The sequence below is a fragment of the Engystomops pustulosus genome, chromosome 6, assembly GCF_040894005.1.
Source record: "Engystomops pustulosus chromosome 6, aEngPut4.maternal, whole genome shotgun sequence".
NCBI lineage: Eukaryota > Metazoa > Chordata > Amphibia > Anura > Leptodactylidae > Engystomops > Engystomops pustulosus.
Genome location: NC_092416.1, coordinates 136,947,444 through 136,969,320, shown reverse-complemented (window position 1 = coordinate 136,969,320; position 21,877 = coordinate 136,947,444). Strand labels below are relative to the sequence as shown.

The window sequence follows — 21,877 nt, the reverse complement described above, 5'->3', positions numbered from 1 at the left end:
TGACCCTGCCCTCTGAGATAAGCTATAGCAAGCGGACCCCCGCTCTCCCCCTAAGCGCCAAGCCTGCACAGCAGCTTTTTATGCCTTAGAAATATGCAAACTGTGCCTGAAGAAGGTCAGTGATTGACCGAAACGTCACAGAAATGTAATTGTTTGTAAATAAACAAAAAACTCAACTAACAATCAGTGTGACTGGATTCCATACTTTTATATATGAATGGGATTGGGACCCTATCCAGAGCACCTGAACAAGCGACTTTAGGTGTGCGGTACAACTCCTATACGAAAAGCTATAGAAAGGTGTCCCCCTCCACCCCATCCAATAGTAATACATATTAGTTTTCTTATAAAGGGAGTTGTCTATGCAGGGCACCTCAGGTGTGAAGAAATGCAAAGCCAGGCAGGCACAGCACAGACTGTCCCACACATTTGCTCAGCCTCTAGGCTCAGTCTCGGCTCTATTTTGATCAGCAGATTCTGCTTTTGTAGATGTCTGTGGCCCTGATGCTGCCCTCACTTCCTGCAGGTGGTCTCGCCCTGAGGCGAAAGGCTCATCCCACCTCATGGCAGGTGCACACCTGCCCTCTTTACCCACATACAAGAATCATTCATCCTTTAAAAATGTCATAGGCCATCAGCTGTTCTGCTCCACACATCATGTCCATTAACCTTCATGCATTTAAAATAATGTACATCTAAAAGCAATATTCATTTTCTGGAAATCACTTGTAGCATTTCATACAGAACAAACATTAAGTGTGAAGGTGATCTTTCCTTTAGCTGTTGTAATTGACAAGCCTGACTGATATATGTGGGGGCTCAGTGTGGTCAGTTGTGGTGTGAGGGGTATATATAATATATGTGGGGGCACAGTGTGGTCAGTTGTGTGAGGGGTAAATATTATATATGTGGGGTACAGTTTGGTTAGTTGTGTTAGGGGTAAATATGATATATGTGGAGGTACAGTGTGGTCAGTTGTGGTGTGAGGGTCAGGTGTGAGGAGTATATTGGATGATGCCGACTATTTCTATTTTATAAACCCGCAGAGAGTCATGGCTGGAAGAAGTCACCTGGAAGATCAGACAGAAGGGCAGAGACAACATCAGGGACGTCACATTAAAGTTATTGGATTACACTCCGGCCTTTGTGCAGAACTGGTATCCACTACTAAATAGTTACTATATGGTGGTGAATACTGGTGTGTAGATTATCATTTAGTGGCTGATTCAGGGCATCTGCTCCCCAGTAGCTGAGTCAAGGGGCAAAGGGGTTACCAGAGACCCTCAGGGCGCCTGCTCCCCAATGGTCAAAGAACAAAATGCAGTATTATTCAGTCATTATGTAGTGGTAATAATCATTTTGTGCTATAATTTCAGCCTTGTGAAGTTATTAGTGATATTGTCCTGTTTTTGTATAATAACAATATGGAGGTAAAGATCATCAGTAAATCGAGTTTATAGTTGGTAAATTATTGGTAATCCTGTAGGTCACAGTTTCCAGGGATCATTTGCAAATTGTAGCGCTATTGTTTGGAATATTGGTCTTATGGTAGTTTTATTTGGTAACAGTATTGTGGTATCGTTATTCAGTAATAGTATGGCGGTAATATTTTTTAGTTTGTCATGGACTAAAATTGGAAATGGTTTAGTAAAGGTAAGAATTTACTAAAGATACCATTGTTTCTATTATCTCTAGAGCTTTGAAACTGTAACTATGTGATATCTTTTTACATATATTGGTTTGGAAGGGGGCCCCATGTCAGCTGCTGGGCTGGGGGGGGGGCCTCATCCTAAATGAGGTGCTCTATACCGCTGGGACTCTTAATCTGGCCCTGCCAGTAGCAGCTAATGCAGAAACACCAGCAACAAGAAGACAGGTATAAAAGAATCAGGCTACATAGCTATATAGAGAACCGACTTGTAAGGGTAAAGGATGTTGGTTCAAATCCTGACATTTATCACGCTTAAATTTGATGGTAGATTTCCTTTAAGCTGGAAGCAGAGGAAAAGAAAGAGCAGCAGTGGTGGAAACATGGTTGCCACTGCATTACAAGCCGCTTACTGCCACTACACATTTCTATGTATTTGTATAGAAGAGTTGTCTACAGAAGCTTTAAAGTGCATGAAATGCAAATAAAATTTAAAAATTGTATATCGCATGATGAAAAGTGAACAATCCAGTACTTGGTAAATAAGAAGATACAGTGATTAAGACTGTTCCCTAAAGACAAAACTGAAAGACTGAAATGTGGAAACTCTCACTGGAAATAAAGAAGATGACATGGACTCATATCAACTGCAATTGTCAGGCTGCCAGCAAGTCAAACATCATACACTGGAGCATTAAAAACATGCATATTTCATGGAGATTCCCCTAAGTACCAGAAATGGCAAATCAACCAAGTAAACCCCAACTTCTTATTAACCCAATACAAGTCTTTCCCAGTTTAGAATTAGACGTTTACACTGATAGGTGGAGATTTATCATGATGCACTGGTAAATGATGTAAGCGCTGCCCCTCTGCCGTGCCCGACACATCAGGCTGTCCTGACGTATAATTCTATACCAGGCCCTGCCAGGTTGCAGGCTATAGTGAGCGCACAGATGTGGGGCAAAAACGCCTTTTGTGCCAACTCCATCACCAGACACATCCCACCCTAGCACCCCTGGCATAAAGGGGACAAAAAACGCAACTCCTGGCAATGCGCAAGGAATTGCAATGATTTCAGCGCAGTAAACTGGCACTGGCCTAATAATCTACTTCTTTTTTTTTTATTTAAGGGGTGTTCTCTATGGATTAGGCTTCTTTGCACCTTGAAGGTATCAACGTTTTTTCCCTTAATTTATATTTATTTTTTCAAAGAAATCCAAATTCCTGTTGACAAACTGCAAATGCAGTCCTGATTTATTGTTGGGGTTTGGCTTGACTCCACAATTTCTAGGCATGTTGATCGTATGTCGAGCTACAGAACTCCATTAGGTGTCGCTTGAATAGTTCTGGAGCAATTCTAGGCAGACTATAAATCATTAAATTTTGAAGTGATCTGCTACAATTTTCAGCATTACTGTCCAGCAAACGACAGCCCTTAAAAATATGTAACATAGTTAACCACATAGTAACCCCAGCTCCAACACACACAAGAAACCATCCAGCTTATATGCTGTCTTTTGTATCCTCCTGGCTGTGGAGGATTTTTAAGGGTGCAGTCGCACAGTGCACTAGTGGTGTGTTTTTGGTGCATGTTAAAACACATTAAAAACGCACATGGTTTTGTATGTTTACCATGCATTTGGCTGGTTCAAATCAGTTTTTCTTATTTCTGGAAGTGTAAGCAGCTTTGAACTTGTTAACACAGCTGCTTATGCTTCCAGAAATAAAGAAAAATGGATACAAAGATGCCAAACGCATGGTAAACATGTAAAATCACATGTGTTTTTAATGTGTTTAAAATAGCACCATATGACACACCCTAAACATTGATAATTCTATGTTGTTGCTTAGAAGGACATTCCCATATTCCTCTTCAAATTGACTAGAAAGGAAGCAGTGGCAGGGTCTGAGAATGAGAGGGTTGTATTGTAGATGGCAAGTCCTATGCGGAGCAGAATTCTGATAATTGAGCTTTCATTTTAATGACTGGCACAGTCTCGTAATTCAGCTTCAATGATCATGCAAGAGATCCTAGGTGAGGTCAGAAAAAACAGAAGGTCGTCCATAAAAGCAGTTACCTTTTTTTGCATTCCACCCAGGGCTGTATTACAGGGTGGGCACCAGTGGGCCAGAGGAGGCAGCCTCCACCTTCCTGCCTTCCCCTACTGCATTGATGGCGAACCTTTTAGGGGCTAAGTGCCCAAACTATAACCAAAACCCTTTTTATTTATCGCAAAGTGCCAGCATGGCAATTAAGCAATGACTTCTTTCTCCCTTCTCTGTCATAGCTTTCAATCATATCAGTATCCTGAGAACACCAATACAGTAGATCGAAGGAGCACAAATTCAGGTCCCCCTGCATAGGAATAATTTTCAGGTCTGGAGCCAGAGCTGCACACATCTTCTCATTCCTCCTGTAGTCTGAGCGCTAGTAGTCTCAGCGCTGAGATAGCACTGAGCGCTGCAAGTCCTGGGCTGTATGGGAATCCATGAAGATACCATGCGTCTTCTTTGGTGATGGCCTGGGTGCCCACAGAGAGGGCTCTGAGTGCCACCTCTGGCACCCGTGCCATAGGTTCGCCACCACTGCCCTACTGCTTCCATGTAATCAGCAGTATCAGTGTGTGTATTATCCCTGTACTGTGACATCACTGTGTGTGTTAAATATGTACTGTGACATCACTGGGGGTATCATGGGTTTAACTACATGAGTAGCAGCCATAGCAGCCACTATAAGGTCCACAGAGTCAGGTGGCCCTGGTATCTGGGGTATTTGTTGTGTAGTGGGTGTATATATGCTGTATGTCTGTGTATAGCATTGTATATATGTGTATATTTGCTGTATGTGTGTGTATTTGTGATATGTATATGCTGCATGGGACTTTATTGTACTTATTGCTTTATTGTGTGTGTGTATGCTGTATGTATCTGTAACTGTAACATGTATATGCTGTATATGTTTATGCTGTATGCGTGTATATAGTGTGTATATGCTGTATGTATATGAGTGTATAAATGTGTGTGATTGTAATAGGGCACCTCCCAAAAATAAGACCTAGTACAATTTTGGCCTAGTACAATAAGGCCTCCCCTGAAAATAAGACCTAACGGCAGACATTGCAGCAGTTCTCCTATCCCCATGCCATACATTAGTATTAGTAGATCTTCTAGATGCTGCAAGGATTGTGACATGGGTGAAGAATTCATGGGATAAAATCACCAACTGTTGCGCTGCAAATGCAATGCAGGCAGTTACCTGGACAAGAAAGGGTCATTTAAGGAAAGCCAATGATTCCGATAGAAACAAGAATTTCAGCATGACATTTGGAGAGTTTTAAGAATGTTAGAGAAGTTAATATGTTGTTTAACAATAAATGTGAATTCTTGTGTGTATTACATATGTACTGTGATTTTAATAATCATATTATCCGTGTACTGTGACATCACTGTGTGTATTATCCGTGTACTGTGCCATCACTGTGTGTATTACACCTGTACTGTGACATCACTGTGTGTATTATCCGTTTACGGTGACATCACTGTGTGTATTATCTCTGTACTGTGACATCACTGCGTGTATTATCCCTGTACTGTGACATCACTGTGTGTATTATCCCTGTACTGTGACATCACTGTGTGTATTATCTCTGTACTGTGACATCACTGTGTGTATTATCTCTGTACTCTAGAGCAACTGACATGAGTATTAGAAAGTTTCGCAGCAGCTAAAGTGAGTAATATGAGGTTCTGCAGCAGCTGAGGGCTGGGACGAGGGGGGTAGGCAGGGTAGGGGTTTGTCTAGGGTGCTACCCTCGCCTCCAATCCTAGAGACACCATCCGGACCCTCAACGGCTAATTGCTGGACACCGGCACTGATGTTACCATTGCTTGCGTCCTTGGGTGGATGTGTGGGGACTGCATATATACTGGGGGTGCATGTGTTGGGTCTATATGTATACTGGGGGGGCATGTGTGGGGACTGCGTATATACTGAGGGGGCATGTATGGGGGCTGCATATATACTGGGGGTGCATGTGTGGGGACTGCGTATATACTGGGGGTGCATGTGTTGGGTCTATAAATATACTGGGGGGCATTTGTGGGGACTGCGTATAATACTGGGGGGCATCTGTGGGGACTGTATATATATACTGGGGGGCATGTGTGGGGAATGCATATATACTGGGGGTGCATGTGTGGGGACTGCATGGGTGGGACTGCATATATACTTGGGGGGGGGCATGTGTGGGGACTGCATATATACTGGGGGGCATCTGTGGGGACTGCATATATATACTGGGGGGCATGTGTGGGGAATGCATATATACTGGGGAGGCATGTGTGGGGACTGTGTATATATTGCAGGTGCATGTGTGGGGACTACCTATATACTTGGGATATGTGCTGGGACTACCTGTATACAAGGGTCAGGTGCTATCTAAATCAATTAGGATTTGCTGGTGTTAAATATGAATGACTGTGGGGAAACTATATCATTATATATAATATTATATATTCTGGGGTCACAGTGTATAAACTCAAGTATAAGTCAAGGTTTTCAGCACAAAAAATCTGCTGAAAAACCTAAAACTCGAGTCTATAAAAAAAATTAACACTGTACTCACCTCAGCTGGTCCCCTTCTTGCTTCAGGTGCTCCGGCTCCTCTTCGGGTCTCCTCTGTGCGATGTCGGCAGCGCAAAAACAATTACTTTGATAAGCTGACATCATTGTGTGTGCCAGCAGCTCGCAGGGGCCTGAAGACGGAGCCACAGCACCCAAAGAAAGAAGAGGACCTGCGGGGGGTGTCGGAAAGGTGAGTACATTGTTAATTATTTTGTGAAGGCTTAGCATACTCTGGGCAGGGGCTGGTAGGCTAAACACTGGGGGGATGGGCTGGCTATATACATACATATATATATATATATATTTACATACATATACCATATATACTCGAGTATAAGCCTAGTTTTTCAGCACAAAAAATGTGCTGAAAACCCAATCTCGGCTTATACTCGAGTAAAAAAATATATATCAAAACTCACCTTTCTGGCTTCCCCTGCTGCTGGCTATATACTGGGGGGCAGGTGCTGGCTATATACTATGGGCAGGGTCCGGCAGGATATATACTGGGGAGGCTGTGACCAATGCATTTTCCAACCTCGGCTTATAATCGAGTCAATAGGTTTTCCCAGGTTTTTGTGGTAAAATTAGGGGCCTCGGCTTATACTTGGGTCGGCTTATACTTGTATAATGTATTTGTATATATGGCTTAAGGCAATTAAATATAAAATGTAACTTGGATTGCTCTTTTATCTCGATCCACAAATCCCCAGATCCGTGTCTCGGTTTAATACATGCTACCGGGTTGGTTCCTCACACTATGTAATTGGAACAGGCTTATATTAAAGGAGAACTGGTGGCAGCTTTTTTGGTTTGATTTATTGGTGTTTCCAATTGTGTTTGCTTCATTTATTGCAGGTATATATTTATATAGGTGCTATATATATTACATGTGTGTATATATATATATATATATATATATATATATATATATATATATATACTGTATATACTCGTGTATAAGCCGAGTTTTTCAGCACAAAAAATGTGCTGAAAAACGTCCCCTCGGCTTATACACGAGTCATTGTCATTGCGGCTCCTCTTCTGGCTTTCCGGCTCCTCTTCTGGCTTCCGCGCCGTCTTCTCTCTTCTTTAACATCGTGCTGGGTGCCGCCATTGTTCTTCTCCCGTGCGGCGCCTAGTATGCAGTAGTCAGCAGCGGCGCGTCATACTAGGCGCCGCACAGGAGAGAACAGTGGCGGCGCCCAGCACAACGTTAAAGAAGACAGAAGACGGCGCGGAAGCCAGAAGAGGAGCCGGGAAGCCAGAAGAGGAGCCGCGATGACATCGGGGGAGCAGCGCTGCGCATCGGGGCCACCGGAGGGTGGGTAAATACTTTTTTTTTTTTTAATTCTGGGATGACTGTATACTACTGGGGGGCAGGCTGTATATTATAGGGGGCAGGCTGGCTATATACTTGGCTGGGTCTGTGACCAATGCATTTCCCACCCTCGGCTTATACTCGAGTCAATAGGTTTTCCCAGTTTTTGGTGGTAAAATTAGGGGTCTCGGCTTTTATTCGGGTCGGCTTATACTCGAGTATATACGGTATATATTCCTTACTGTAGAAGATCCCATAGCAGTTGGCCTTGTATATTTAAATTTTATGATTTTTCATTTTTCACCAGGATCCCTGATTTGCTACAATTTTTCATGGGGTGGGGATGCAATTTTTCTATCATGCCTAGGGCAACAAAATGCCTCGTCCCAGCCCTGGCTGAGATGTGTAGTATTAGGTTCTTCAGCAGATACAGCGTGTATTATGAGGTTCTGCAGCAGTTCAGGTGTGTATTATGGGATTCTGTAACAACAGCAACAGAGATGTGTATTATAAGGTTTTATGAGGTATTATGCTGTGGTGTGTATTTGGAAGTAATTTTCCTGAAAATGTCAGAGGCAAAAGAGTGCCAGTATCTGGACAATAACCTGATGAAGCCATCTTAACTGGTGAAACATGTAAGTGTCCTATGTAGTATGTAATGCCTATGGAACCTTGACCTGCAGGCTTAGCGCCTGATCCTGAACTAGAAATGGATAATATGCATAAATAGATGCAGGACAGTGACTAGTCGTGAATAATTATGTAAGATTAAAGAGGACCTGTCAGGTCATTAAAACACTTTAGCTGCTCATAAGAAAGTAAGCAGCATTGTTAAATCTCCTGCTTTATCAGAACATACTGATAAGCTAGGAAATATTTCAGTATGTAGTGGTCCGATCTGGGGGAGGGCTAGGGAGCTACCCACTTTCGTAAGAGAAGCTAAAGTGTTTTAATGACCTGACAGATCCTCTTTAATATCTAGATAAGAGTTTTCAGTTCAACTCTATCGCGACTATTAGGGATATCTTTAAAGAGTAACCGTCATTTCAGATAATTTTTTTATATTGGGGGGGGGGGGGAGTGTGAACATTTTGCCGAGTGATGTCATTGGCTCTCGGAGGCAGGTGGAGGAGGCCAGGAAAAGAGGAGGCGTGCATAATTCTAATTCGGCGGATCTCCAAATGTAAGCTATGACATGGAGGTAGTGCTTAAAATTCATTTGAATGTCAGCTCAAGTTGATTTTTTGACAAATGCAACAGTTTTTGTGCCTAACCATGATATGTTCCAGGATCAGCAGCACAGAGTCCACCAGAAAGTGCCTTTAGATTTCCTTTAAAGGGGTGTTCCAATTTTAGCAAATTAATGTTATTGTTTGTATTATAAAAAGTTATAACATTTTCCAATATACTTTCTGTATCAATTCCTCACAGTTTTCTAGATCTCTGCTTGCCGTCAATGTATAGAAATCATTTGTTTATTTTCAGTGTACAGAAATCTGACCATGGTCACACAGGTGCACCGCTCGTTATATCACTCAGTGCTGATTAACTTCTGTGCTACTAATGAGTTGTGCACCTGTGTGACCATGGTCAGATTTCTGTCCACTGGCAGTAAACATAGAAGCTTGCTATAGAAGGACAGCAAGCAGAGATCTAGAAAACCATGAGCAATTGATACGGAAAGTATATTGGAAAATTGTATAACTTTTTATCATAAAAGCATTAACATTCATTTTCTGAAATGGGAAAACACTTTTCATGTTCTTATGTCCTGAGAAAAGTTTCTTAAAGTGATAATGTCAAGAATTGAAAATACAAAGAATTATCACAGATACAAAAAAATATTTTATTTTAATGGGTAAAACACTATAAAACACATTGCATCATTATATAAAAGTAACAGAGGAGCATTTTGTCATCTATTTTGGAATACTGAAACGGGAGAGACATTTAACGCTGAAGAGATAAGTCATCCATTATTGCCCGTTGGTTAAACTGTCCTCATCATCATTTGGCGGACGGTTCCTTCTAAAGAATCCAAGCTACAAAAATAAGAGACATAAATTACATTTAGGAAAGAGAACAAATAGTCCTATTTTTAGAATGGTTGTCATGGAAACCTTGCGCAGCAGGTAATGGCCGCCATGTTCCTTACTCACCTTCCACATGACAAATATAAAGAGTGCCAGGATTAGCAGCCCTCCAAGTGCTCCGAGGATTATCCACCACAGAGGAATCTCTTTCTGCCCATCAGGAGTTATCCACTGGACCAGTAGGTCGGCCTGTGAGGAGGAGACATATAGCATAGGATTATATGTACTTGGTGACTCCTCCATTTCTAGGCTTAGCTTTGTATAGCTTCATACAAGTAGTAGAAATCAGAAAGACACTGGGGCACATTTACTAAGGGTCCACACACCGCATTTCCGCCGGGTTTCCCGACTATTTCCGATTAGCGCTGCATTTAAAAGGGGTCTTTGGCGCACACGATTGGATTTTGGCGCCAACTTTCACGGGACACATATCAGGGGGGTGTGGACGTCGGACAACCCGATTGATTCATCCTTGTCAGACAACGCAGCACTTCGGGGATCGCGACGGGACTGGGTAAGTAAATCTGCCCCTCTGTGGCTAAAGTTAGATTAAAATCCCCTGAGTAGGATAGGAAGATGTAGTTTTCTGCATCTTTTCGGCCTTTATACAACGTATACTGGTCAGACAGAGGCACCAAGGATGGTTCCGTCTGCCAGTATATGTCTATCTATACGCTTAGCATATACTTCAAAATCTTTCCTGGAATTATACAGAGAATATCATAGAAACGGGATATAAATGTAGGCTTACTACTACCAAATTTGATATGATCTGAAACTAATAGGATTTTTGCAATCCCTGCCCAAAATGTGACTTTCTAGGGGTGGTTAGGGTTTCCCTGTTACGCAGATTTTAACACCCTGAAGGAGTTGACAAATGACTCAATATTGTACGTTAAAAAAATCTTTAACATATGCCTGCTGGGCTGTAGCCGGGCAGGCATATGTCCAGCGCCATGGAGAGGAAGAGTGGATACCCCTTCCCTCTACATAGCAATGCACAGCGCCATAACACGGGAAAAGGTAGGACATGTCCTATCTTTTCCCCGTTTACAGAGTGGTACCGTGCCAGTTGTGTGTAGCACCGTATCACTCCGTGCGCCCATTGCGAGATGTATGTAAGATTGCGGCCCCCTACGGTCGTGAGAATGTAGCCTAAGAAGTTACGATTAGGTAAAATCCTCATGCACATGACCATGTGCCGCAAATGGGTGAAAGTTTCTTGTTTCAAGATGGGGAAATCTCCATAGAGCTGAGCGGGTGCAACGCAAAAAAAAAACAATACGGCCTAGAATAGGATCTGCTCTATACTTTGATATTTTCCGTCCGCTGTGGTCACTGTGCAGTGGGACCTGGTGGGCTCACCACACCATAACCGTGTCAATAGAACTCAAAGGGGCCCGTGAGCTAGATGTGATTTTTCCGGCAATGTTAGATTCACAAATAAGATTGTGTACCTGCAGCCTTATGGCAAGGTTTTACTATCTACTGCTATTCTGTTAAATACAATCTTATACTCAATGTAATAAGCTGGGGCCACCCCAGGTTAACCACTATTTTGGGCTTATGGTGTACTGCTCTGGCTTTATTGAATTACTGCGCTGGTGGAAGGAGCACCAAAGATGAGTCCGAAGCACCACTACGCGGACTCTAACCCCCTTTTTAAGAGTATTGAATCTGATTGTAAGGATGGTAAAAACATCTTCAGTCATGAGAAGAAAGTACACCCTTAGGACCAGGCTTTTAAAAAAAATACATAAATCCAAAGAATTTAAAGAGGGAACATTTGTCCTAATGGCAATATTGGGGTGGCCCCGTATCAGGAATGTATGGTCCCACAGATTTATACAAACCACAAGTCAAAACAACTACCGATGTTTTGTTGGATATCAAGGCTGAAGGCTGGATCTTGTAAGGGACTCCAGTCACCTCGAAGTAACCATTGGAACGCAAAGTGAATTGCTGCTGTGGTCTCTGTATAATAGGAAAGGATAACAGGACAGGAATTAATGTTTTAGAGGTCAGGGTTGTATTACTACCCGTTTTCCCCAAAAATAAGACAGTCCCTCAAAATAAGACCTAGCGGCAGTCATTGCTACAGCTGCTTTCATGCCATACATCAGTATTAGTAGGGAATTTAGATACTGCAGAGTGTGACATGGGTGATGGGGATAAATGAAGTCACAAAAAATTCACCATCTTTTAAGGAAGTTGTTGACATGATGGTCTTTAAGAAAAAAAATGTTTCTTTTTGTTCAGAATGTTAAATGTTGCTTTTTGTTCAGATTGTTAAATGTACATTAGATTATTGTGCATGGAAATAGAGTCACAAGACTTTCTTGATGGGATCCAGATGGTTACGCTGGACTACAGTATATAAATAAATGAGGATCTTTTGTTCAACAATAAATGTGAAATCTTGTTCATGAAAAAATAAGACATCCCTGAAATTAAGACCAAAAGTTATTATAAAACTACCGTATATTCTCGTGTATAAGCCGAGTTTTTCAGCACAAAAAATGTGCTGAAAAACGTCCCCTCGGCTTATACATGAGTCTATTACCCCCAAAAAATTAGCCACTTAAAAAAATTAAATTAAATACTCACCCTCCGATGTCAGCGCGGCTCCCCGATGTAGGCGCGACTTACCAATGTCCCCGATGTCAGCGCGTCCCGTCTTCTTTCTTCTCCGCAGCTCCTCTTCTCTCTTCTTTCTTCTATCATCGACGCGGCCATGTTTTCTTCATGGCCGCGCATACTATGACGTCAGCAGCGGCCGCGTCATAGTATGCGCCTGCTAGAAGAAAACATGGGCGTGGGAAGAGTGAAGAGGAGCCGCGGAGAAGAAAGAAGACGGGACGCGCTGACATCGGGGACATCGGTAAGTCGCGCCGACATCGGAGGGTGAGTATTTAAGTTTATTTTTTTAAGGGCCGTGGGGGCAGGCTGTATACTACTAGGGGCAGGCTGTATACGACTGGGGGCAGTGCTGTATACTACTGGGGGCAGTGCTGTATACTACTGGGGGCAGTGCTGTATACTACTAGGGGCAGGCTGTATACTACTAGGGACAGGCTGTATACTACTGGGAGCTGTGCTGTATACTACTGGGGGCTGTGCTGTATACTACTGGGGGCTGTGCTGTATACTACTAGGGACAGGCTGTATACTACTAGGGACAGGCTGTATACTACTAGGGACAGGCTGTATACTACTAGGGACAGGCTGTTTACTACTAGGGACAGGCTGTATACTACTGGGGGCAGTGCTGTATACTACTGGGGGCAGTGCTGTATACTACTAGGGACAGGCTGTATACTACTAGGGACAGGCTGTATACTACTAGGGACAGGCTGTTTACTACTGGGGGCAGGCTGTTTACTACTGGGGGCAGGCTGTATACTACTGGGGGCAGTGCTGTATACTACTAGGGGCAGGCTGTATACTACTAGGGGCAGGCTGTATACTACTAGGGGCAGGCTGTATACTACTAGGGGCAGGCTGTATACTACTAGGGGCAGGCTGTATACTACTAGGGGCAGGCTGTATACTACTAGGGGCAGGCTGTATACTACATGGGGGCTGCTGTATACTACAGGGGGGCTGCTGTATACTACAGGGGGGCTGCTGTATACTACAGGGGGGCTGCTGTATACTACTGGGGGCTGCTGTATACTTCTAGGGGCTGCTGTATACTACTAGGGGCTTGCTGTATACTACTAGGGGCTGCTGTATACTACAGGGGGGCTGCTGTATACTACAGGGGGGCTGCTGTATACTACAGGGGGGCTGCTGTATACTACAGGGGGGCTGCTGTATACTACTAGGGGCTTGCTGTATACTACATGGGGCTGCTGTATACTACTAGGGGCTTGCTGTATACTACATAGGGGGCTGCTGTATACTACTAGGGGCTTGCTGTATTCTTCTGGGGGCTGGCAGGCTGCATACTACTGGGGGCTGGCAGGCTGTATACTACTGGGGGGGGTTTGACCAATGCATTTCCCACCCTCGGCTTATACTCGAGTCATTAGTTTTTCCCAGTTTTTGGTGGTAAAATTAGGGGTCTCGGCTTATACTCGGGCCGGCTTATACTCGAGTATATACGGTATGTGTTATTTTTGGGGTTTCACAGAATATAAACAATAGAAAGAGTCTGTACTTTATCTGTGAGATCAATGTTTATAGGAAGAGGTTAAAGTTCTGCAATATGGGAGCTTTAAAAGGACACTGCCACCAGCCCCCTCAGGTAGGGTATGACATATCGTTTGTAGTATTCTCTCTTTTATGTTAAACTCGCTCATTCACCTACAAATAAAAATCAGAGCCAACTTTGAGAATCTGAAAGGGAACATGATTTGGATTACATCTTACCTAGAGCCATGCTTTTGGTATAAATTAAATGATAAGAATCACATCTTTCAAATCAATAAATCTGTAGTTGTGACTCTGTGAGCTAAAGAACTAGAGATACAGGTAGTTAAAGTTGCAGATAAAAATCCAATTCCTGCCTTTGTTTTTAGCTGCCCATTTCTTTGGTTGTGTAGCTCACGGAAACCATGACTCATGCAGTTTGAAAAATGAGCGTCTTAGCTTTACAATGACTCCAGAACATAGTTCTAGCTGCTACAGTCCAATATATGGGCGTCTGAAGTACTGATCCTCTTACAGACACTAAAAGTGACTCATCACTAGCAATACATGACTCTTCTCTGCTCATTTGCATGTAACTTTGGTGGAGATTTTTTTTAATAAGAGATGATAGAAAAGATATGCCCTACCTAAATTTATACTCTACCGAAGGGGGGGGGGGGGGTAGTTTAGTTTTTTTAAATATGGAATCCCATTAAGACATTATAGATGCTGGAAATGTGAGATGTGTCATTGATTCAGATATTTATTCTGATATTTTGGACAGCTGACTGTGTCCACTCTAAGAAAACAAAAATATTAAATACCTTTACAGAATCAACACAGAAAAAGCCAAACAGCTACATTTTCCTACCTTGAGGAAGCTGGAGACCCACAGGACAGAGTCAAGTTTTAGAGTTGCTCTGTGACCTTTTTCCATATTCTGAATGACACAATTTATTTCCCAACAGGATGAATTATTACAATTCTGAAAAAAAATAAAAATAAAGATGTCTCCAAATTGTTTACTTGTGCAACACCCCTGTTGCGAAATCCAAATCCTCCTCTATAACAAAGGCTTAATCTATGAGAGCGATCAACTCACTGAGGGCCTCCAGTGTGGAATCATGGTAATGCAGCTGTAACTCTGACTGTGGAGAACTGTTAACCAATAGAATGCTCTGTCTCATTGTAATAGGAAAAGCAAGCTGGTTTGAAAAGGGAGCTGCCACCTCACAAGGGAGTGTTATAAAACCTCTTGTGGGTGGAAAGTTCCAGGTCTTAGTTCAAGGTTTCGCCCAGGAAACAGAGGTGTCTGTGACATGCTGGCCTGACACCTTGACCTGTCAGGAGACCAGGTCCAAAGCAGAACTCCCCTATCCAGGACTCTGCTCCAGCTCTGCTGCTGAAGCAGCCTATTCTCCTATTCCAGTCTGAAGCTGACATCTTCCTGAGGACCTAACATCCAACCAGCCAGCGCTACCCAGATAAAGTTTGCTGCTGTTGAGGCCATTGCAGAGTTGCCAATAAAGAACTGTAAGTTATGCTTCATCAACGTTCCTCTGAGTGATCCTTAACCCCTTCCCGAGCCCTCTCCATAGCCGGTAAGTCTTTGCTGCATATTGCAGCAAAGGCTTACCGGTAACACCCGCGATCGGTGCTAGCACCGATCGCGGGTGCTTTCACCGCGATCGCCCCCGGCAATGCTGCCGGAGGCTTCAAAAAGATGGCGCCGCATGGGCGCCGCCATCTTGGCGCGGATCTCCGCTCCCCGATGACGTCACGGGGAGCGGCGATCCGTTGCCATGACAGCATCGGGCCTCACGAAGGCCCGAAGCTGCCTCGTTTTAACCTATTCATTACAATGTGCTATCAGCACATTGTAATGAATGAGGAGTAAAATCCCCATATACTGCCATATTGCAGTATGGCAGTATATGGTAGGATCGATCAGACAACCTAGGGTTAAAGTACCCTAGGGAGTCTAAAAATAGTTAAAGTAAAAGTAAAAAAAAGTTTAAAAAAAAAAAATTATATTAAAAAAACCTAAAAATTCAAATCACCCCCCTTTCCCTAGAACTGATATTAATATTAATAAACAGTAAAAATCAAACACATTAGGTATCACCGCGTCCGAAAATGTCCGATCTATCAAAATATTATAACGGTTTTTCACTGCGTTTAACCCCGTAACGGAAAATAGCGTCCAAAGTCAAAAATGACATTTTTTTGCCATTTTGGAAAATATAAAAAAATTAATAAAAAGTGATCAAAAGGTAGCACAGTCCTAACAATGATAGCAATGAAAACGCCATCAAAAGTCGCAAAAAATGACACCACCCACAGCTTCGTACACCAAAGTATGAAAAAGTTATTAGCGCCAGAAGATGGCAAAATCAAAAAAAAAATTTTTGTACAGGAGGTTTTAATTTTTTTAAATGTATGAAAACATTATAAAACCTGTACAAATGTGGTATCCCTGTGATCGTAGCAACCCAAAGAATAAAGTAGACATGTCATTTGGGACGCAGAGTGAAAGCTGTGAAATCCAAGCCCACAAGAAAACGTCGCAAATGTGTTTTTTCACCATTTTCACTGCATTTGGAATTTTTTTCCCGCTTCCCAGTACGCGCCATGGAATATTAAATACCGTCACTACGAAGTGCAATTTGTTACGCAGAAAATAAGCCATAACAGAGCTCTTTATGTGGAAAAATAAAAAAGTTATAGATTTTTGAAGGTGGGGTGTGAAAAATGGAAGTGAAAAAACTAAAAAAGGCCAAGTCGTTAAGGGGTTAAAGCAAGCTGTATACCAACAAGGGCGCCCATCCTCCATCACCAGTGATCCCTATCCACACATCAGTGTTTCCCCAAGGAAAAATCTCCTTTTTCAGCCTCTCCTTCCATTTTCTTGCACACACCACCTGCTGGAGAGCTGCCATGCCGTGGACGAGGCATCTGTTCCAACCCCGTAATCATCGCCCTGCGCTAGGCTGCGCTAGTCAGCCACTCCGATATCCAGAGACCTGGCTTCCTCCAGCCCCAAAAAAGGCAAGGCTCCGGTGGGGGATGTTGCATTTGTAGTTTTATATATGTATAACCCTAGGGGAACCTCTGCCTATCAGTTAATGATCAATTCACACTATGGTTATGCCATTAAATTGGTTGTAAATTCGCTTCTCCCAACCCACCTCACATAGTCCAAATAGCCTTCTGCATCCAATATCATAGTAAACTTCTGCCATCACTCCTAAAAGCTGCAACATCAGCTCTTACTATATATTGTATTACATCACAACAACTAGAGTGTTGCTGCTGTGGTAACCTACTGTGTAGTAAGAAATGAAGTGGTGGGTGTCTGCAGGCACATATGGATGGAAAGTTTATCAAAGAGCTTGCAGAAGGAAGGGAAGCAATGGCTAGAGCCACATGATAAAGCTTGATAGGGTCTGACGACATAGCATTAGGTTTTGTGACTGCAGTAGTAATGTGGACGGATCTCAGAGACATACACATCATTTTGACTACCGCTATAGGGAAGATGAGAAGTAGGTTTTAGATACTTTGGTACACCTGATGAAGGAGATGTTGCGATGTAATTCACCTACAGCACATGAACACATCTCCTGTGTGGCAGACCTCATCTGCTTCAACAAACCCCATGCAGTTCACCCAAAATTTCTACATCCAAAAATCTGTACTTGCCAGCAGAATGGGAACTTTACGATGGGGACTATCTTCTGTGTGGGTTTGGTTTTCATTTTCTGCCATGACAAGTCTCTGTCCATCTCTTGCAACCTCTCTCCTATTCATCCTATGACTATCTGCCTTGCTGGCAGGGGGTGCAGTTGGCAGCATGAGCTAAACACAGAGAAAGAAGGTCCAGTTTACAATCAGATACACAACACTTACTAAGAGTATTTTTGAAGGAAATGGACAAGATGGTAAAATAACATCGGCAATGGATACAGATGAGAGATGAACCATCACACTACTGTAAGCAAAGAAAATAAAATCTACGAGCTGAGACTCAGCCAGAAGGAATTATTATTGTCTTAGAAAGAAATTTGAAAACATATACAGTACTGCCAAGTCATAAGATGGAGGGTTTATTGACCTGTAGAGAGTTTATGGATGGTAAGGGAGAACACTTCATATTGTCATCTATCATCAGACTGAATGGGTAGAGAAAGATTTCCCCATCATAGTACTCAGGGCTCTGAATAACTAACTGGACGTGGACAGTCCCTGGGCCACCGTTGTGGAGCTATCAAAGAAAACAAATCAACATTAGTACCACAGACAAGATATTATTAGTTCATATGAGCATAGATGGACATTCTCTCATTTAAAATAGATATCCAGAGACACTCAGGACTGTTGATGGAGGACAATGAGTGCTATGTGATACTATGCTTTCCCTGGAGCAGCTCCTGCAGGACAGTGACCACAGACATGCATTTAGTTAATATATGGTCATGAGATGTTTCAGATTATTATAATTTACGAACAACTTTTAGGCCTTAAAACAAGTAAGGGAAGTGGTTACAAGCCTCATAACAGCATCACAAAGTGCCCATTGTCTTGTGCGTCACATAAAGCAACATCTCATTGTATATAATAACACTATCAGAACACCTACAAACTTGAGGAGTATCTCATTGTATACACAGAATATGGGACATGTGTGTATCTAGAATTTGGTTCTAAACAACAGGAAAAGATTTACCTCGTAGATCTGGGTCACGATTTCTCCTCTATCAGTGGGTTTATTTGAATCCTCTTTTAGTTCCCAGTTGGGTAATGGCAGAATGACCTCTGCGGGGTGAATGCTCCTATGTCACAAAAGAGTCAATGAATGTATACGGGATCCCTCTAACTCATAATGGATTTAGGTCATACCCAGAAGCTTGATATTATCAGTGAGTATACCCAACATATTTACCCTCTGAGGTCAAGTGACATTCTCACTATGATGTCCAAGTGTACCCAAACTACTGGGCTGCTTGAATTGTGACTGTTTCGGCTAAAATTGAAAAAAAAAATACATGCTTAAATGCCAAAGTTTGACATAATGAACTTATTTAACTGTTTTTTTACATTCAAGTAAATTTAGTTTATAGTTAATAAATGGGTCCCATTATTCATTGGAGGATACCTGAGCCTCACCTCTTTATCTGCATAGGGAAAGAGATGCTGTTTCCGCTCTCCTCCAAGTTACTGATGGTCAATTGTAGTGCAGCAGGTATCTACAGGACACAGGGAGAAATAGCAGAAAAGACTGTCTTCATAGATATCAAAATCTCAGATTGATATCATTTAATCCTGGCATGAACATTTAAAGGTGTCTATTAAAGGAAATTAACCAGTCAGAAAAAATTTAAAAAACACTGAACATACTCACCCACTTTCCTCTTTATTTTGATCCTGGCGCTTGTCTGCGCTAATCTCGACACGCCAGGGTTCCCCAGAATAGAGACTTATAAATAGCAGTCCGGAGCGCTGGGATGAGATGTCCGGTGCTCCGCGCTGCTAATTATGCATGCCCCTGCGTGACATCATCTCTCTCCAACATGGGAGAGGGAGGCATCTATCATGCTGGAGGCATCTTGTCCCCACATTTTAGGCTACTTTTTAGGTGATCCCAGTTCGTCAAGATTAGCAAAGTATCAAAACGAAGAGAAGCGGAGATGAGTATTTTCAGTGTACTTTTTCTGAATGTTTGATTCCCTTTAAATGACTGCAAGAGTAAATTGTGTGAGAGGTCGATAGTTTAATAGAACTTACCACCGCCCTTTGCTTCATGGGATTCCCCAGCTCACAGATAACTAGTTCAGTGTCATTTGCTTTTCTGGGAGCACAGATTATTTTCTCCTAGAAAAAGCAAACAAACAATTATAATTAACAAATATGATAATTAAAGCATAACTGTAAAGTTATTGACAAAAAAATAGTTTTAGCACAGCTGGAGGGCGCCTAACGGTACCTGTATCCTGCTGCTGCTGTGATATAGGGCTAATAGATATATGAGGCTATCTATAAAACACTCTCAGGTTGCGGTCACACATACCGCTAGCGCTGCGTTTAGAAATGGTACGAAAGAACCAGTTTTCTGTCGGACTTTGCACATTCTTTTCAGCACAAACTACTTGCACAGGTATTTAAGAAGTGTCTGCGCCATATTTATGTCACACACAACCGTTTTGTGGTGTACCTGCACTAGCCACCATGCAACACAAAATTTCTGCACTGCAAAGACTGACAGAAATGTGTGTCATGCCCCATGTTAAAAAAAAAGTGGTGCACTCTATCTGAGCAGTGTAGGGGATGCCAGAAGAAGGTCCATCAGAAATGCTGAATCTGGCACCCTATGCACATTACACAGGCAAACTACACATACACTGTTCTTAGTAAATGTGCCCCATTGTGTTTACAAAACAAATGTGTTGACAAATGTTAACATATATGTATAATGTTAACAAACATGCTTTAACCAGCTTAAACGTGTATGTTAACATTAAGTTAACACATGTGTTTTGTAAATGCAATGTTAACAACTATGCTATCGTCAAATTTCCCCTTTCGCAGCTGTTCTGATGCGTTACTGCCACGTGTGAATGCACCCTGAAACCTTTCCAGAAGAGTTTCTCTGAGAGAATATCCTCCCTTAAAGACTTTTTTTTTTTTATTCAATGACTTATTTTTTTCGCCATCATACTGTATGGAAGCTACCCCCTATCTGCAGGCCACTACTCTGCTGTGCAAAGCAATCTGCTCAAAGAGTTTCCCCTGTATATATATTCCTCTGCTGTGAGTGTAGGATCTGATCCAATCATTAGAACTGATGGGGAGCCTGGGCTCTTGCTTTATTTGTGTATCAAACTTTCATACATACACCTTTCTACTATATTTGAACTTTAAAACACAAACAGCACTGCTACATCCCACTCCTGGTATGTAATTGGCTGACCTGAAGCATGTGATTAGTCACATGCTTATGACATCATCGCTGGTCCTGGAGCTGCCAGGACTGATAGTCTCCTGCTACTGATCCTGAGAATACATGTGCTAGTAACCCCTCCCAACAACACCCAGCATCCCTCCTCTGCTCTGTCTAGCTATGAATTCCCATGGCAAACAACCCACGCAAAGACCGCCAGAGAGATAAGGTACTATTAGCGTCTACACTACTAATTGACAAATGGCTGCAGATAGCTAATGAGCATAAATTAGAGAATTGCTTATTTTGGCTTGGTGCAGAGCTAGGCAAAAGTTTTTATACTTTACAATTGTACTTTAAAATAGGGCAACATTGCAATTTAATCTTTAACCCCTTAACGCTCTGCGCCGTAGCTCTACGGCGCAGAGGTAGAGGAAATGTATGAAGAGGGCTCACGGGCTGAGTCCTCTTCATACAATGATGGGGGTTGTATAAATTTGGTATCACCGTGATCATACCGAACCAAAGAATAAAGCTGTGGTGTTATTTGGAGCGCACAGTCAAAGTCGTAAAAACTGAGCCCACAATGGAATTCCAATGAAACGTAGGATTTACACAGGCGACTCCATTTTTGTGGTCGGTGGTAATTTAGAGGCAGGATCCTTTAAAGAAAATCTACCATCAAAATCCATCAAGCCATAAGCCAGGGACACTTACTCAGAGATCCATGCACAGTGACTCTGCTACTCTTTTTATATTTGTTATCCATGGCCTCCTTCTTTCTAAAATCCCCTTTTAAAATGATGCTAATGAGTCTATGGGGATACCCTAGCCTCTGTGATCTGGCTTTACAGACTGTTACACTGTTTCAACCTCCCCACTGCTTGCTCAGCAACTGTGCAGTGATCAGGAAGTGCTCAGTGAAGATCTGTGTAACCATATATTTGTGTGTGTACAAACACATTTACATTCCAGCATTTTAGCTGTACTTTGTGCACTGGCGTGTGAGATCTCTGCACTGAATACAACCCTTCAACTCTGCTTTGAGTATGAGCAGTATTGGGCATTTTCTTAGATATTACAGAAGATGAGTGGAGCTGGGGAGCAGTGTGAATGCAGA

At 42.4% G+C, this 21,877-nt stretch overlaps 1 protein-coding gene across 2 annotated transcripts in view; it reads right to left on the bottom strand.

The window, feature by feature from the left end:
- Nucleotides 1-9,415: 9,415 nt before the first annotated feature.
- The window catches only part of ITGA2B (integrin subunit alpha 2b), a 46,362-nt gene continuing 33,900 nt past the window's right edge, over nucleotides 9,416-21,877 (bottom strand). For both annotated transcript variants that reach the window (XM_072111244.1, XM_072111243.1), the window contains 10 exons: nucleotides 19,605-19,691; nucleotides 18,987-19,066; nucleotides 18,763-18,843; nucleotides 18,547-18,652; nucleotides 17,935-18,084; nucleotides 17,523-17,678; nucleotides 14,692-14,805; nucleotides 11,559-11,660; nucleotides 9,753-9,875; nucleotides 9,416-9,635 (listed from right to left, as the gene is read on the bottom strand). In XM_072111244.1, coding sequence (XP_071967345.1) covers nucleotides 9,570-9,635; nucleotides 9,753-9,875; nucleotides 11,559-11,660; nucleotides 14,692-14,805; nucleotides 17,523-17,678; nucleotides 17,935-18,084; nucleotides 18,547-18,652; nucleotides 18,763-18,843; nucleotides 18,987-19,066; nucleotides 19,605-19,691 — 1,065 coding nt within the window. In that variant the 3' untranslated portion in view covers nucleotides 9,416-9,569. The remainder of the gene's footprint in view (nucleotides 9,636-9,752; nucleotides 9,876-11,558; nucleotides 11,661-14,691; nucleotides 14,806-17,522; nucleotides 17,679-17,934; nucleotides 18,085-18,546; nucleotides 18,653-18,762; nucleotides 18,844-18,986; nucleotides 19,067-19,604; nucleotides 19,692-21,877) is intronic.